The sequence below is a fragment of the Etheostoma cragini genome, chromosome 8, assembly GCF_013103735.1.
Source record: "Etheostoma cragini isolate CJK2018 chromosome 8, CSU_Ecrag_1.0, whole genome shotgun sequence".
Lineage (NCBI taxonomy): Eukaryota > Metazoa > Chordata > Actinopteri > Perciformes > Percidae > Etheostoma > Etheostoma cragini.
The window spans coordinates 28,384,716-28,399,347 of NC_048414.1; the positions used below are offsets into that span (position 1 = coordinate 28,384,716).

At 42.0% G+C, this 14,632-nt stretch overlaps 1 protein-coding gene across 2 annotated transcripts; it reads right to left on the reverse strand.

Annotated features, from left to right (window-relative positions):
• Positions 1–1,303: 1,303 nt before the first annotated feature.
• Positions 1,304–13,276, reverse strand: ctcf (CCCTC-binding factor (zinc finger protein)). Of its 2 annotated transcripts, XM_034878573.1 has the most exons (17): positions 13,070–13,250; positions 10,907–11,062; positions 10,023–10,203; positions 9,747–9,892; positions 8,765–8,881; positions 8,363–8,542; positions 7,015–7,227; positions 6,722–6,884; positions 5,320–5,490; positions 5,065–5,198; positions 4,768–4,888; positions 3,756–3,905; positions 3,505–3,665; positions 2,885–3,067; positions 2,637–2,769; positions 2,276–2,548; positions 1,304–1,710 (listed from the first exon to the last, which is right to left on the reverse strand). In XM_034878573.1, the coding sequence occupies exons 2-17, from the start codon at positions 10,937–10,939 to the stop codon at positions 1,463–1,465; spliced, it is 2,607 nt and encodes an 868-aa protein (XP_034734464.1). In that variant the 5' UTR covers positions 10,940–11,062; positions 13,070–13,250; the 3' UTR covers positions 1,304–1,462. The 2 variants fall into 2 exon arrangements, with proteins under 2 accessions (XP_034734464.1, XP_034734465.1); XM_034878574.1 differs by lacking the exon at positions 10,907–11,062 and having other exon boundaries at positions 13,070–13,276.
• Positions 13,277–14,632: the final 1,356 nt, after the last annotated feature.

Genomic DNA, 14,632 nt, shown 5'->3' on the forward strand with positions numbered 1-14,632 from the left:
CAATAAATCAAAAAGCAAAGGGTTTAAAATGTGTATTTACATGCATTTAGTTGGTGATCATTGATTATTGTGGAGGATTATTGTGTGTCAGCCACAATAATCATTGATTACTATGAGTGAAACTGATTTACAATCTGCTCTTTGATCATTGTTCCAAGCACAATATTAAGTGAATACATTTAAAGACTAAATAAAGAGCGGCTGGTATTAACTTGCCAAACAATGTTTAAGTTGTTTTTGCCCATTACTTCAAGTGAAATGATTCAAATACAAAGACATAATTCCATGTTCATTAACGTACTTGGAATGTTCAAAATCACAACTATAGAACTCTGGACAGCTAATCTGCATTCTCTCCAATGTGATTGCAAACTATCTCCTTCAAAATGTGGAACATTTACCATGAATGACAAGTATCTTCATTTAATGATGACTTCCTCTCAGACTATGTTGGTGCTTGGAAACTAAATTAGCAACCATCTCAGCTATTTTGTTTGCATGAGCTGACTGAGGGAACGTTTCAACAAGGTTGGCAGACGGCAATTGACGTCAAACTCAAATAACTGCAAAGTTTTCACTGACTCCAGTTCATATCAATGTATCGGCCTGTGTCTGTTTGCTCATAAATAAAACAAATATTCCAAGTAAAAGGCTAAATGTACCAACATCACAACACGTGATGTGTTCAGAATCAGGCCAAGGAGGGAAAAATCATAGTTTTTGTGGTGGGGGGATACAGATCACGTGACTAAGAGCAAGTGGTATCTCAGAGACAAACTCAAGTACCATATACTATATTTCATTAGGAAAAAATACTATTAATGTCTATATATACACACATATAAAGGCTTGGAATTTGCTAAACCAGCATAGTTGCAAGTACAGCAAGCAGGACAGCAGAAAATCAAAGTGAAAAGTGAAGGTAGATCTAATAATGTCTCCTTTTTGGCAGAGCAACAAAGAGGAGCTGAAGGAGCTGCAGAAGGCGTGGGTAGACACTGACACAGGATGTGGCTTCGGGTAGAAACAAGTAGCAAAACACACCGATTCATTCAGAAGAATTTCAAACCAAAATGAGCATTTAAGAGCAGAGAGCAGTTTTTCATTAGCTTGGACGATGTCTGTATATTATGTGGGAGATGACGCAGGTATGTGGGGTATTTTGTGTGTGTGTGTGTGTGTGTGAATGTGTATATGTGTGAGAGAGACCCACAGACATCAGAATGCAGTTGATGTACATGGATGTGAAGCTACTGTGTTAAGTATTTACATGTGGCTTCCCTTCTTAGTGCATGGTTTTCTACTGCCAACATTTTTTTGCAGCCACTTCAACGGAGGCAAAATGGCTGCCATTACAAGCTTACACAGATGGTACATGAGGTGAAGGCCAAGAATGTGGAAATGTTAATGTGTGTTTGCCAATTTTACTCATAGTCCGGCTACATGTGTGGCTGTGTCGAGTTCACCGGTCCATCATGCTGAGGATCATCTCTGGCGTCAGGTCCCCGTTGGCGGCGGCAGCCGCTGTTTCCTCGTTCACAGCCAACTCAACAGTCTCCACCCCTTCCCCGTCCAGCCCTACCCCCTCCACGGTCAGGGCCATGCCCTGATCCAGAGGCGTCGCAGCAGAGACGTCGCTATCCTCCTGCTTCACTATGATGTTTTCTACTGCTCCGGTGCTCTCATCCTCCACCTGGATGATGGCAGCAGCTACAACACAACAAGGACACATTTACTTGCTGCATTCAGGGGTTATGGGAATAAAAAAAAAGTGGCTATTCATTTCTGTGCCAGGTAACACAGGCCCTGTAAATGAAACCTTTCTAGTCATGTAATTTATTCAGTTATTTTTGTGTCTTGATTTGATGACTCAGATTGAGGCCTGACTCTTAACAGAGACATTACTGCAATGACAGAACAGTTTTGCTGCTGTGATTGGTTTACAAAGCAAAGAGAAACTGAGATTTCCTTTAAGCGGGACGCTGTAAATTATCGGGTTGTTGGAAAGGTCAAAGAAGATTTCTAGTTGATCAGTTTGCTGGCACATGTAGGAACAACAACTGGTGTATACACCAACCTCTCTAAAAGCTGTTGCCTGATAAGTCACTACAAACCACACTAAACATAGAATTATGATTATATTTTAGCTACAGAGGAAACTATAGAGGAGTGGCTTACTATGCCACCCCAGGACTAAAAACACCCAGAGTCCATGAAAGGGCGAAACATTAACTGGCCAACTTCTTGTCTGATAAACCCTATCAAATGTTCTCACCAGAAGCAGCCGCCTTGGCAGCCACCCTGACTGATCTGCTGGGTGTTGGAGGCTTGGGGGCGTTCTTTGGGGGCCGGCCTCGTTTTCTCTTGACCGGGGGCTCGTCGGGAGCCGGTACCGGGATGGCAGCAGGCGCCTGGTCTAGTTCCATGTTTTCTGCCTCCTCCTCTTCCTGTAGGAGCGATGCTTCTTCCTCACCTTCACCCTCAACCTCACCGTCATCCTCCTCCTCCTCCTCCTCCTCCTCCTCATCCAGTTCAGCGTGGTCCTCTTCTGCACAACAAAGTGCAACAAAGACAGACATCACATGTCAACAAATCAGAACAGAACACACAGCATTATGTTCACACCAAATTCTTACCGCTGTCATCCTCATCTTTCCTGCTCCTCATCTTCCTCTTTCTTCCTCGCTTTCCTTTCTTTGGGGTCGGAGCTCCGTTCTCAGCATCCTCCACTTCACCATTGCAGTTCTCAGCATGACGAGCCATGGTGTTCTACAAGACACAGTTAGATAGTCTGTTGACTTTTATAACTTATAACTCATTCCGGCATGCTGAACCACCTAAAAGTACACTCCAGTTGTGTGACAGGTATATTTAGTGCCGTTACCCTGCGAGTGAAGGTCTTGCTACACTTGGGGCAGACAAAGGCGGTGGGGACAAAGTTGGGGTCGTGGTAGCGTTTGAAGTGCATGTCAAGCAGCTGCTTCTGTCTGAAGGTCTTCTCACACTGGCTGCAGGCATATGGTTTCTCTCCCGTGTGGGTTCGACGATGCATGACCATGTGGCGCTCCTGGACCCAGCAGCGTACAACACAGTTACACAGACAGAACTATATAGGACTGGGCAAAATATCAATATTAAGTCAATATGGGGATGAGACTTGATATAGTCTTACATTTTTGGATATCGTAATATAACGTAAAGTGTTGTCTTTCATGGTTTTAGAGCAAAGTGACGTTACTTGCCAGACAGTTTGAGCTGTTTACCCACCCGATCAGTGTATCCACATCACTGATGATTATTATCACCTATCTCATTGAGTAACTATTTTGTGAAACCACTATTTGTCAATCCCACCATATGGTTGCAATATCAAGGTATTTGGTCAAAAAATATCAGTAACAGATACTTGATTATTAAATGAAACTCCTCATTTGCTAAGAGTATGGTGACCCTACATATCATTGCACAAATATTAGAGATATACAGATATTTGTGTACACACACCTGGCGACAGCAGTAGTCACACATGTCACATTTAAACCTCTTCTCGTTCTTATGAGATTTCTGATGCTGGATCAGAGCATAGCGCTCGTGGAAAACAGCGTCACAGTAACGACACTTCTTTCCAGTCTCAATGAATGAGTGCTGCTTACGAAGATGAACACCTGGAGAGGCACACAAGTAACAAAGTTAAGCATGTCAAGACACACAAAACAATGTGGCAATATCTTGTCTGTCTAGTAAGTTGGTGTTACCTAAGTCACTTTTGCGTGCAATAACAGTGTCACAGTGCGGACAGTGAAATTTTGCCACATTCTCTGTGTGTTTCTGCAGAATGTGCATCTTCATGGTTCCACTCTGGGTGAATCGGGCATGGCAGATGTAGCACTCGTAAGGTTTCTCTCCTAAGAAGAGGATAGAGAAAGTACATAGGTTTATCATTGTTCAATGTCAGAGGGCAACCCCTAGAGACTTCTACAACTTCAGAAAAAGCCCAACATATCAGCAGTTTAAATGTCATATTTAACATTTCAATTAATGATAATTCGCTTTTTTTAGTTCTAATTTTAGCTCGATTTTCTGACAAATTTGCTTCGGAAATGACAGTTCGGTTAGTGACCTAAAACTTTAAAACTACAGTTATCCAATCCGATTAAGTTGTAGCTCAGTCACTTATTGGTTAGGCCTTCATGACCGGTACTGAAGTCCGGAGGCTGTGTGTTAGTTTAGTAATTGATGGATGAATCAGCCAATCGAATTTTGCTATAGTGAGCCGGAAAAAAAACATCGCCCCACACCTCCCAAAAGGTTGCAGCGTTTGCGTTGACTATTTTGAATGAGAGGCAAGCGTGCCGGTAGGGAGACATGGGTAATATGACAGGCAGAGCGACAAGCAAATTGGGGTGGTGTAACGTTACGAATGCACGCTGTGCCTGGGTCTGTTTTCCCGACGGTTCAGTAAACCGCCGTTGGCATCCTTAGCACCAAAGTTAAGTGACTGAATGTGGATGTGTTCGTGAGCTGGGGCTGTGATGATAGTGAATGGTTGCTAGTTGGCTGGGGGCTGTCGGTGGATGTGTCCCCCCGGCCGGGGCTGTAATGATAGTGGATGGTTGCTAGCTGCTGGCTGGGGGCTGACCGTGGAAAGGATGTGTACCCGGGGCTGTTGTCAGCTCTCATCCCAACTAAAGCCTTGCAGCGTTGGGTCACTTGGACCTCCTCTACCACTTTAAAAGTGTAGAAAAGCGTTTACAATGTCAGTTTTACCTGAGTGTGTCCTCATGTGTCTCTTCAGCTTGTATGTGTCTCTGCTGGCGTAGCTGCAAAGACTGCACTGGAATGGACGTTCACCGGTGTGGGAACGGATGTGACGCTTTAATTTGCTCACCTACACAACATCAACACACATACAAATTGTCACATATCGGAACGCAGCAAAAAATTGCCAACTAAAGAACTGTGAATGTATCTTTTTCACTTTTGGATGAAGAGTAGTGTAGCATATGTAATATATTAAACGTTGTAAAAATTTAAAAAAACAAAGCAGACCAGAGCTTGTCTTACCTCCACACTGGCGTAGTCACACATGGAGCATTTGAAGGGTTTCTCATGTGTGTGCTTATAGCGACGATGACGAACCAACTCTCCACTAGTCACAAAAGCCATATCGCAGTCTGTGCACTTGTGTGGACGAGTTCCTGCATAAAAAAAAAAAAAAGACACGTGTGAGCTTGCATGGTATTTAAAACTTAAAACTAGTCCTATGTTTTGGTGTCTTTGGAGTTCCATGCTTTTATGAAGATGTGGGGTAATGTGTACCAGTGTGTGTATTGAGATGGTTTCTTAGCAGCGTGACCGTCCTGAAGGCTCTTCCACACAGGTGACATTTGTGAGGTCTTTCGTCTGTGTGGCTCTTCATGTGTCTGTCCAGGTTGGAGCGTCGGGGGCACGTATAGCTACACAGCTCACACTGAAATGTCTTCTTCACTCCTATCAACAACAATGACACACACAGACCTCACATTCAATTACAGTGTTTGTATTACAACTCCATAGCCACCGCCTCAGCGCAAACAATGTTACACTTAATACTGGGGAAAGACAGAACTCTTCACATGTAAAACAAGTACTTCACTAACTGACAAACACTTGAATAATTTAATTGCTGCATCGATGCATTGTAATGCAGATGTGGATGATTCTGCCACGATGCAGTGAAAGATCAGAAATCAAATATTGCCTATCGATGCAACTTGATTGATTTTTTCTTAATGTTTTGTTTTTGCCTTTTGTCTGCTGTGTTCAGACTCATTGAGGAAGTGTCTTTTTTGAGAGCAGATACAAAAAAATCATGTGTAGCACTATGTAATATTGAGGCAGATATAGTGATATTGAATTGTCGAAAGGATTGTTTGAATCGATAATCGAACTGAATCTTAAGACCAGTGAAGATGCACACCCCTACTGTACATATAACGCTAGTACATACTCTTATGAATGTTGCATGTTGTTTGTGATTTGGATATAATAGAATGGTATTAGTTTGAATGGTTACTGTATATGAATTTCTCAAGTGTACCACAAGACCCTGCTGCTGTTGTGACAATAGGATTGCAATGCACTGTGGGTGCGCAGTATGCGCGTTGAAAACTTTGACTTCACAATGAATTTGTCGTAACTTCACTGTATCACAGTCACAATGTTACAGATAACAGAACATGTATTTAATGTTTACCTATAATTAAAGCTATAGACCGTAGTTTCTGACTCCTCATCAGGATTTCTAATAATGACAACACTGTTGGCGCAACCACATGATATACGCAATTGTGCAACTGCCCCCCGTGAAATAGTTGCGCATTATAGCGTTAAGAGTGATGAGTAGCAAACTTACATATGCCCATACTATATATTCTTTGCCAATTTGACACTCAACCCATTCAGGCTCTTTTTTCTTATGCAACAGTTTTTGGTATGTACATTTTTTTTCTGTATTGTTTATTTCATATTCATGTTTAAAATGTTGGTTTATATACCTTTCACCAAGGAAAAAATCTTTTCTGATTTTTATGTGGCTTATATTGCAGTTAAACAATATATTGCGGTTTAACAAGTCTTTATGGGTAGCACAAAACAATCATGGACGCATCCCAATCAAAATCAAACTTCACAAACAGTCACTCTTATCATGCCCTCTGTCCAACAGACAGCAGGGTCTCACCTTTCTTTTTGATCTTGGTGGGTTTGGGTGGTTTCATGTTGCCCACCACTTTCTCAGCATTGACCTCAGACAGAAGCCCCTCCTGCTGTTCCTCTTCAAAGTCATAGACACTGACATCCATGTCCTTATCTCCTTCAGCATAACGCAGGCGACTCTTTTTACCCTGGACAGACACGAAGTCGGATAACAATTAAAGATACATCTGTCAACGTGTTGTGCATGTCCAGTTATACTAACAGAGTAGTTTCACATCCCCACTAACAAAGAGATTGATACCACACCAACTGTCTTACCTTCTTGGTCTTCTTGATAGTTCCACTTGGGGGCTGATAGTCCGGGTCTTTAGCCCAGTTTGAGTCTTCATTCGTAGGATGAATGGGTTCATCCTCCCCTTCTTCCATCAGCTGGGTCCCCACTTCCTCATCTTCCTCCTCTTCAGGGGGGGCTTCTCCTCCCTCTTCCTGCTCTACTGTCTCCACCTCCCCATTAGCGCCAACCTTAACTACCTACACATCAAGTGCATTCATTGTTTAGTCAGTCCCTTTGGTATTTACTATTTATTGTGTCTGGTGCTGAGGTGAAAAAGAGAAATGGTGTGCCCAAAGGAATTATGAGCAGTTCATTCACTTATTTATAAAATATATACATTATATCAGAGATATTAAAAGGATTGGTATTGGAGCCAATGACGGCACATTTGAAACTGATTGTTTCTTTACTGCACTCAACTGTGTTTGTCCATCTTAGCTTGCTAGTGTTGCATCTCTGCTCTCCATCACGACTGGCTAAGTGCATTTTACTCCTACCTGTGAGTGAAAAGTATAGCTTGTGGATGTGAAAAATTAGTAGGGATTATTTGACTCGAACACTTTCTCACAAGCAAAGAGCAGTAAACAAAGCATTTAGCAAGCAGCTTCTTATTTTAGCCATATTATATTGGCTCTACAATCAATGTTAATTTTGTAGGGGGGCCAAAATAAAACACAGCTTATGTGGTCTCTTCAAACTGGCGTTTCTGCAAGCCAAAGACCATTTATAAGGGAAGAACCCCCACTCTAACATCACTGTACATTTTGAGTGTTTCTATAGTCTCCATAAGTGTGATAGGTCTTCTCTCAAGCAGAGAAAGAAACTAGGACCTTTACTATTCGGATCAAGCAGCATGTGAAAAAATGTATCATTGAATGTTGATTTCTGACACATTTCATAGTTGCCTGTCAGTGTCATCACATAAAACCTTTGATCCCTCTAGCTACTCTCTTTTGACTCTGTCAAAACACAGGAACCAAGACGATACGTTTGAGAGTAATCATAAGTCATAAAAGCACAATCTCCTCGGCAATTTAAAATTCAGTGTGCTGTAGTTTATCACACTGGTTTTATTTTCTTTGTACACAAGTGATTGTAATTGAGTGTTAAATATATCGCTGCGCTCTTATAAAAAGGCGGAAAAAGTAGTTTCTGTTCCACCTAGTGTGGCCTTTACATTAATTTGATGAGATACAATTCAGACTTGAGCTTTGTTGGAAGTATAATAAAAATGTTTGAATAATGACTTGAATGAAAAAGGTCCTAGGTTTTGAATTAAGTCACACATTAGTGTTATTCATTCGAGTCCTGTGAGTATGTCCGTTTGTGTACCTGAAAGCCCTCCGGCAGCGGCAGGGTGTGGCAAATGACCGGGTCTCCGTCCTTTGGCATAGCAGTGGTGTCTACAAAGGTGCCTTGCTGCAGGGCCTCCACAGTGGTGGCAGAAACAGGTACCTGGACCAGCTGCAGCTCTCCCAGACCCAGAGCTGCCTGCTCCTCCATGTTTACCACCTGAGAACAGAGACCTAGGGTCAGCAAACATGTTGAAAGAATCTACAGGTTATCTATTAAGATTAATTAATATAAAAATAAAATAATTTAGATTACAATTAATTAACTGAAAACCTGAGTTACAAACCATCTGATAATTTAATTCTTAAAATCAACCAAGGGATAAAAGATGAAATAACTGGAGGATGCGATCATGTGAAATGGCTTCAGAAGAGCACCTACCTGTAGTGTTATGATTTGAGTCTGGTCCACTGTTGTTACAGTTGCTTGGTGAGCACCACCTGCTACCCCTCCAACAACACCCACAGTTGTTGCTCCCCCCACTGCAGCATCGATCACCTGCAAATCAACTTTATTTTATTGGATTGTTACAATACATTTTGGGCAAAGCAACATTCTCTGGCTAGGAAGTTTAGTCCCCCTTAGTTCAAGCTGCTTTCCTTTCTAAAACTAGAGTGACATTAACACAAATGTTCATGTGAATCTAAAGCGGGATATATGCTTCTGTCGTAGCCTACGTAAGTGGCCTGAGGTTTAGACTTCTGCGCTTGTGTCTGCGTTTCTCTTTAAGGGGGATAGCAGGGCAGGTGTGTATGTGTAGTGAGTTTCTGGTAGGGCTAGTGAGAGAGTGAGTCCCGACTCTTGAGACAGACGGAGAGACAAAATAGCTCCCTTGTTTTTTTTGACCATGGTTAGAAATCCGTAGCAAGAAAAAATCATTCACTTTAATGTTGTTTATGGAGAAGGAGAACCAGGAAATAAGTCAGGGGAAATGCTAAAGCTACCAAGCCAAGGCCAAGCAGACCATTTACAGCTGTTGCGGTGTGTATTGTAGCAACGTGCAGTAACATTTCAAGAGAGGGGCTCATCAGGCTACAGCATGAGATCCGCATCAACACGTACCTATTTTTTCAGGGGGCATTTTAGGCCTTCATGCAAAAGACAGCTTAGACATGAAAGGGTAGAGAGGGGGAATGACATGCAGCAAAGGGTTGCATGTCGGAACTGAACCCTCAGCTGTCGCGGTGAGGACTTAACCTCTGTACATGGGGTTACGCTCTACCAGGTGAGCTACCCAAGTGCCCCCTACAGTGCCAATTTAACACAGGACTATACATTGGGATTAAGCCTGTGTCCTGCTTCAGCTGCCAAGACTGAGTGACTATTGTCACATCAAACACAAAGCTCTTAACAGTGAGCTTACCTCGGTCTTCATCTGCAACAGGGTGGGATCCAGTGAGTCCATAACCATCATTTCAACCCCTGCTCCACCATCCACACCAACCCCCACCCCAGCTTCCATCAGCTGCTGCTGGGCCTGAGTGGCTGTTACCATTCCGTCCCCGTGACCTGAAACATAACATTGCTTGGGATAAAACATTTCAACACATCCTTCACAAAAACTGGCAACAGATTTGTATTATGGGCTCTTTTTTAACATATTTAATGTGGGCCTATTTTATGTCCAATTTGTAAGCACCTTGTTCCAGGATGACTCCTGCTTGTCCCTCTACCACTCCCCCGGCCTCTGCAGCTTGCTGAAGGAGGTCTGCCACCATGGCATCCTGGCTGTGAACGGCCTGGATTGAGGGGAAGTCTTTGCCGGGGACCTCCACCACACCTACACCCTCTGTTGGCCCACCGTCCATTCTCGGTAGGAACTGAATTATGGCATTGTGGAAACAAGCATTATCTAGCAGCATAATACATCACCCCCTGGCTTTTTAAGCCATCAAATGGAAACATGTTAACTTTATAATAGTGGTGTTTAGTCTTACACCATTGAAGAAATGTGCAGATTGTTTCTGCAACTCATCACAAAACAGCTAACAGATGAGGGTCTTCAAAAAACAGCAGGAGGAAAATAAACTAGCTAGTCTTGTCACAAAACAAATAATTGACCCACACCTTGTGTCTGATTCCAAATTCTCCACATTCTTAGTTCACTTTGTGGCTGAGCAGTGTTAAACACCAGCAATTGAGACAGACTTTTGCATCTAACACACCAAAACTACAATGAATATGGTGTTTCTTTTGTTGGGTCTGAACAAATATACAAATCTTCAAAATGTAAAATTCCGGTGCAGCCGTTGCTGTTGTTGGAGGGTGTAGGCTGTTTTCTCTGCTTGTCAGGGGTCAGTGAAGAAAAATTGATAACTACTAGTGGCAAGACCACCTATGCTGGGAAGCAGACAGATCCTGCTCTCAAAAAATGCCACAGTGGACACGTACCTACCTAACCATTTACTACTGACCTGCACGTTCTGTAAAAAAGATGTTTCAGAGAACATCTGTGGCAAGTGTGACATACTTCAAACAACCCATTGTTGTACAATTGTTGGCACTTAACACTACTAGTGTTACCTGGAACAACAATGATAAATTGACTGTTTTCATGATTTCTGTCCACTGGGCTGCAGCATGCAGGGCTGTGATACAGGTGTTCTCCCTTTTGCTTTCCTCCTGAAAGCCCTGAGCTTTGCTGAATCAAATGTCGGCTACCTGACTGTCCCTGCCAACCTGAGAAAGGGAAGAGGAATTGTTACACAGCTGCACGTATACATCGGGATGATTCTTTCCCAGACTACACACATAGAAACGTTAACAGCCTACACATCTTTAACAATGTTAACTGTTCTTTACAAGACACTTGCGCTCACCTAAAGCCTCAGTGGGCTACCTGACTGTAAACCTGCAGGGGAGGGGAATACATGATCACAGTAAGATGTACAAGAGACATTCACTCTACTATTGAATATCTCCAGTGCAGCTACTTTATTTTTATTTTTCCGTAAGCTATTTTTACATTTCTTTTTATAAAATAAACTTTATGGAAGGTGGAATGATTTCTTAGTATTTCAAGCTCAAAAACATATTGGCCTTGAAAACTTGCACAGAAGATTTTGTGTTTGACTGTGTACGTCATTTAATAAATGGATTTGAATAATAAAACCAACAATGATAGAATCCTTTGTCATTGCCTGCATCATTTACCAGTATATACTGGTTACACTGGTCATATTTTAGATGGTAGTGGCTATATACATTAACAATCAGAGGACTTAAAAAATAAACTACAAGTCTGAGTGCTTGAGATGATGTGTGGCCAAGAGGTCAACTGTATTTGCTTAACTCATTTAAAATCATCCCACTGACTTGAATACAAACCTGGTAATTACTTGGTAGAGCTAAACTGCATGCGTCATTATTGACAAAGAGTGCAGCAGCTGCACTGTCATGTTTGTGACAAACACTGACATCTTCTTGTTTGCAGGCTTCCATGTCTACTTGTCTTTATGTTGCTAAATGGTGAAAGCTCGGAAGGCTCTGCTATTACTGTAGGCCTTCATAGAGTATTTGACTCATGGTAACCTATATCAAATTTACCACAACATGGCAACAATACTGAGCGCCCAGCAGGGCAGCTGTCGCCTCCTGCACAGCATTCACATAGCGGTATTTTTGTAGCTCTCCAAGCCGAATCGTAGAGGGAGCTCTCTGCTATAATATATATCTGTGGCTATGATGCTCTAGGTGGGTTTAGAATAATAGACAAGCGGGCGACCGGTGCAACAACAACTGCCAATTCCGACTACAGCGCGATGACGGGGGGAAAAAGAAGAGAACTGCAATAATTCGACAATAGGAGATGGCACATTTTTGGGAGAACACAAATCGTGCAACGCTACTTAGTGAATCACTGGTGATTACCGTTTCACTGTAAATGCCTCGTCATTCTCTTATCGCGTTGGCCTTACCGCAACAGTGAACCTCGACACCAAGAAAACGTTCCGTTACTGAACGGACATATCTCGTAACGTTAGATGTGACAACAACCAGTTAAGTTCTATACAAAACGTAGGTTTGCTGTGGTTAGTTCGGTGGCGCTTACAGACGTAACATTAGCTACTAACGTTGAGGAGATTGGGTGGGGAAGGGCCTAGGTTCTGTTGGCTAACGTTAACGTTGAAATATCTTCGTCTGACGTTAGCTAAAGGTCTGGTTTAAACCCATGTAGCTGGCTAGTAACATGCTAAACAATACGCCCAGTTGTGTAAAATGTGACCAGTTTGTTTGTCCGCAACCCCGTAATTATATATATTGTGTATATAGGTAGCAAGCTATGTGTTTCTGTGTTACACTCTGCTTGTGCTAGCATGCTAACGTTAGCTATTAGCGATAAGTTAGACCCGCCAGTTTCCATGTCGTCGAGGCTGCTAAGAAGACGGGAAACAAAGAAGCGAGAAAATGGACGCCTTGGCCTAAACTCTCCAACCAAATCGTCGAACTATTCGTAAGTTATCTTCGACGATATGCCCACAGATACGTGTAAAATACAGCTGGTTGTGTAAACATTTAATACAACTTAGGTTATTTAAACGTATTTTGACGGGTTTTTCGATAACGATAGAGGGAGACAAACACTCTCCGACGAGCTGCCCGGACCCAGAGCCCCATCGTGACACCTAGAGGCCGATTAAAGATCCTGCAAACTCCCCCCTTATCCGAAAAGTAGTGATACTTTACCTCTTTTTGTGTGTTTCTCTTCCTGTTTAACTCGTCAGAAAGCAGAGAGTCTGCGCTACAAAGTTTAACAGGCTGGTGAGAAATGCAGGCTTCTTCGCAGTTTGTTTTAATCCTTCTCCCGCTTTAGCAGAGTAGCCTCTGCCACAAAATGGCAGTTGGGAGCTCAGTGCGCCTGTGCGGCCGCTGGGGGGTGGTGTCGAAGCTGCTGCAGACACCCTGATTGGCCAGGAGGGGCGCCCCGTTGGAATACATTGAAGCCCATTTATCACAATGTTAGGAATAGGGCTTCTTTCGGGACCATCGGAGATATGAGCTCACTATAACAAGAGAACCTCGACATGTCAAAGTCTGTATTGAAAGCAAGCGTAACAAGTAAAAACCTTGTCAGACTTTGTTAGTTTCAAATAAAATGTATTTAAAATGATGGGAATGCATCTAAATAATGCCATGCCAATTAGACTGAAGCCTACATACCGAGTGCAAAAATGACCACGTGAAACAGACTTTTGACAGCTTAAAACTGGTTTGAATAAATCATGTTCCTTTTTTTGTATTAATGCAAGAATCACAGAGCTTCATTCATGATCCTCTTGTTTTACGTGCACATCTGAGACAGGACAGGTCTTAGACAGAATATTTATGCTATTTGTATGTGAGTAGCTTACTGTATAATTAACAAACACAATGGCACATGAGACAATTTAAACACATTTTTAATAGTTTGTATATATATTTGACACCAGAATGCCTGGCAATATATTTTTGAAAAAAAAAAAATTGTTTCCAATGCTGCACAATTTCTCAAGATTGTAGGGGAAATATATATAGTGTGTTGCAGTGGTTTTCCACTGCTTTACACTCTCTTAATTTTTTAATAGTATCTCATCTATGTCTTAAGCATATGTTACTGTCAAACCTTGAGGCACTTAAACACTGAGCTTTATGGATGCAGTAAATCTGCAGCTTGCTGCTGTCCTTTAGAAACTAGTAGTGGTAAATATATTAAAACTCAGTGGAAGTCATCATAAATACATAGACAAACATTGCCCCCCCCACCGCTTTTTTTTTACTGTAATAAAGAACTAAACATCCAAATTTAACGACGTAATGCACAACTATCTCCTTACTTCTGTCAGCTGCAAATAACATCTACGTGTCAGTTCTTTTCAGTGACGACAGTACATCAGGAAGTCATTATTGCCTTTTAATAAATATGTATCTATGATGCACACAAGAAGATTATAGTGCTAGTGAAGGTAATGTGATGTGAGATTAATCCCTGAATACTAAATTCAGAGATTAAGATGAGGATTCCAACTTTAAATTTAGAAGTTACTTTTTCCTCATAACTAATTTTCTTTTAAGTCACGACCCTAATCTGTAAAGATGGTTACATCTTCACACGCACAGCTACTACCCTTTCGTTTCTCAACACAGCGTTGCTAAGAACCTGTCAGTCTAACGGAAGTAAACCGGGTTGGCACATTGTATATTACTGAACCCTCCTGCTTCAAGACAAAAGAAGTGTCCCATTTGCACACTCTACATTCATTCTTACGTCTA

Coding starts and splice junctions, on each gene's coding strand:
- ctcf (XM_034878573.1), bottom strand. CDS start 10,939: ATGAAAACAGTCAATTTATCATTGTTGTTCCAG. Junction 9,893..10,022: donor AGGAGTCATCCTGGAACAAG/GTGCTTACAAAT, acceptor GTTATGTTTCAG/GTCACGGGGACGGAATGGTA. Junction 4,889..5,064: donor GTGACTACGCCAGTGTGGAG/GTAAGACAAGCT, acceptor GATGTTGTGTAG/GTGAGCAAATTAAAGCGTCA.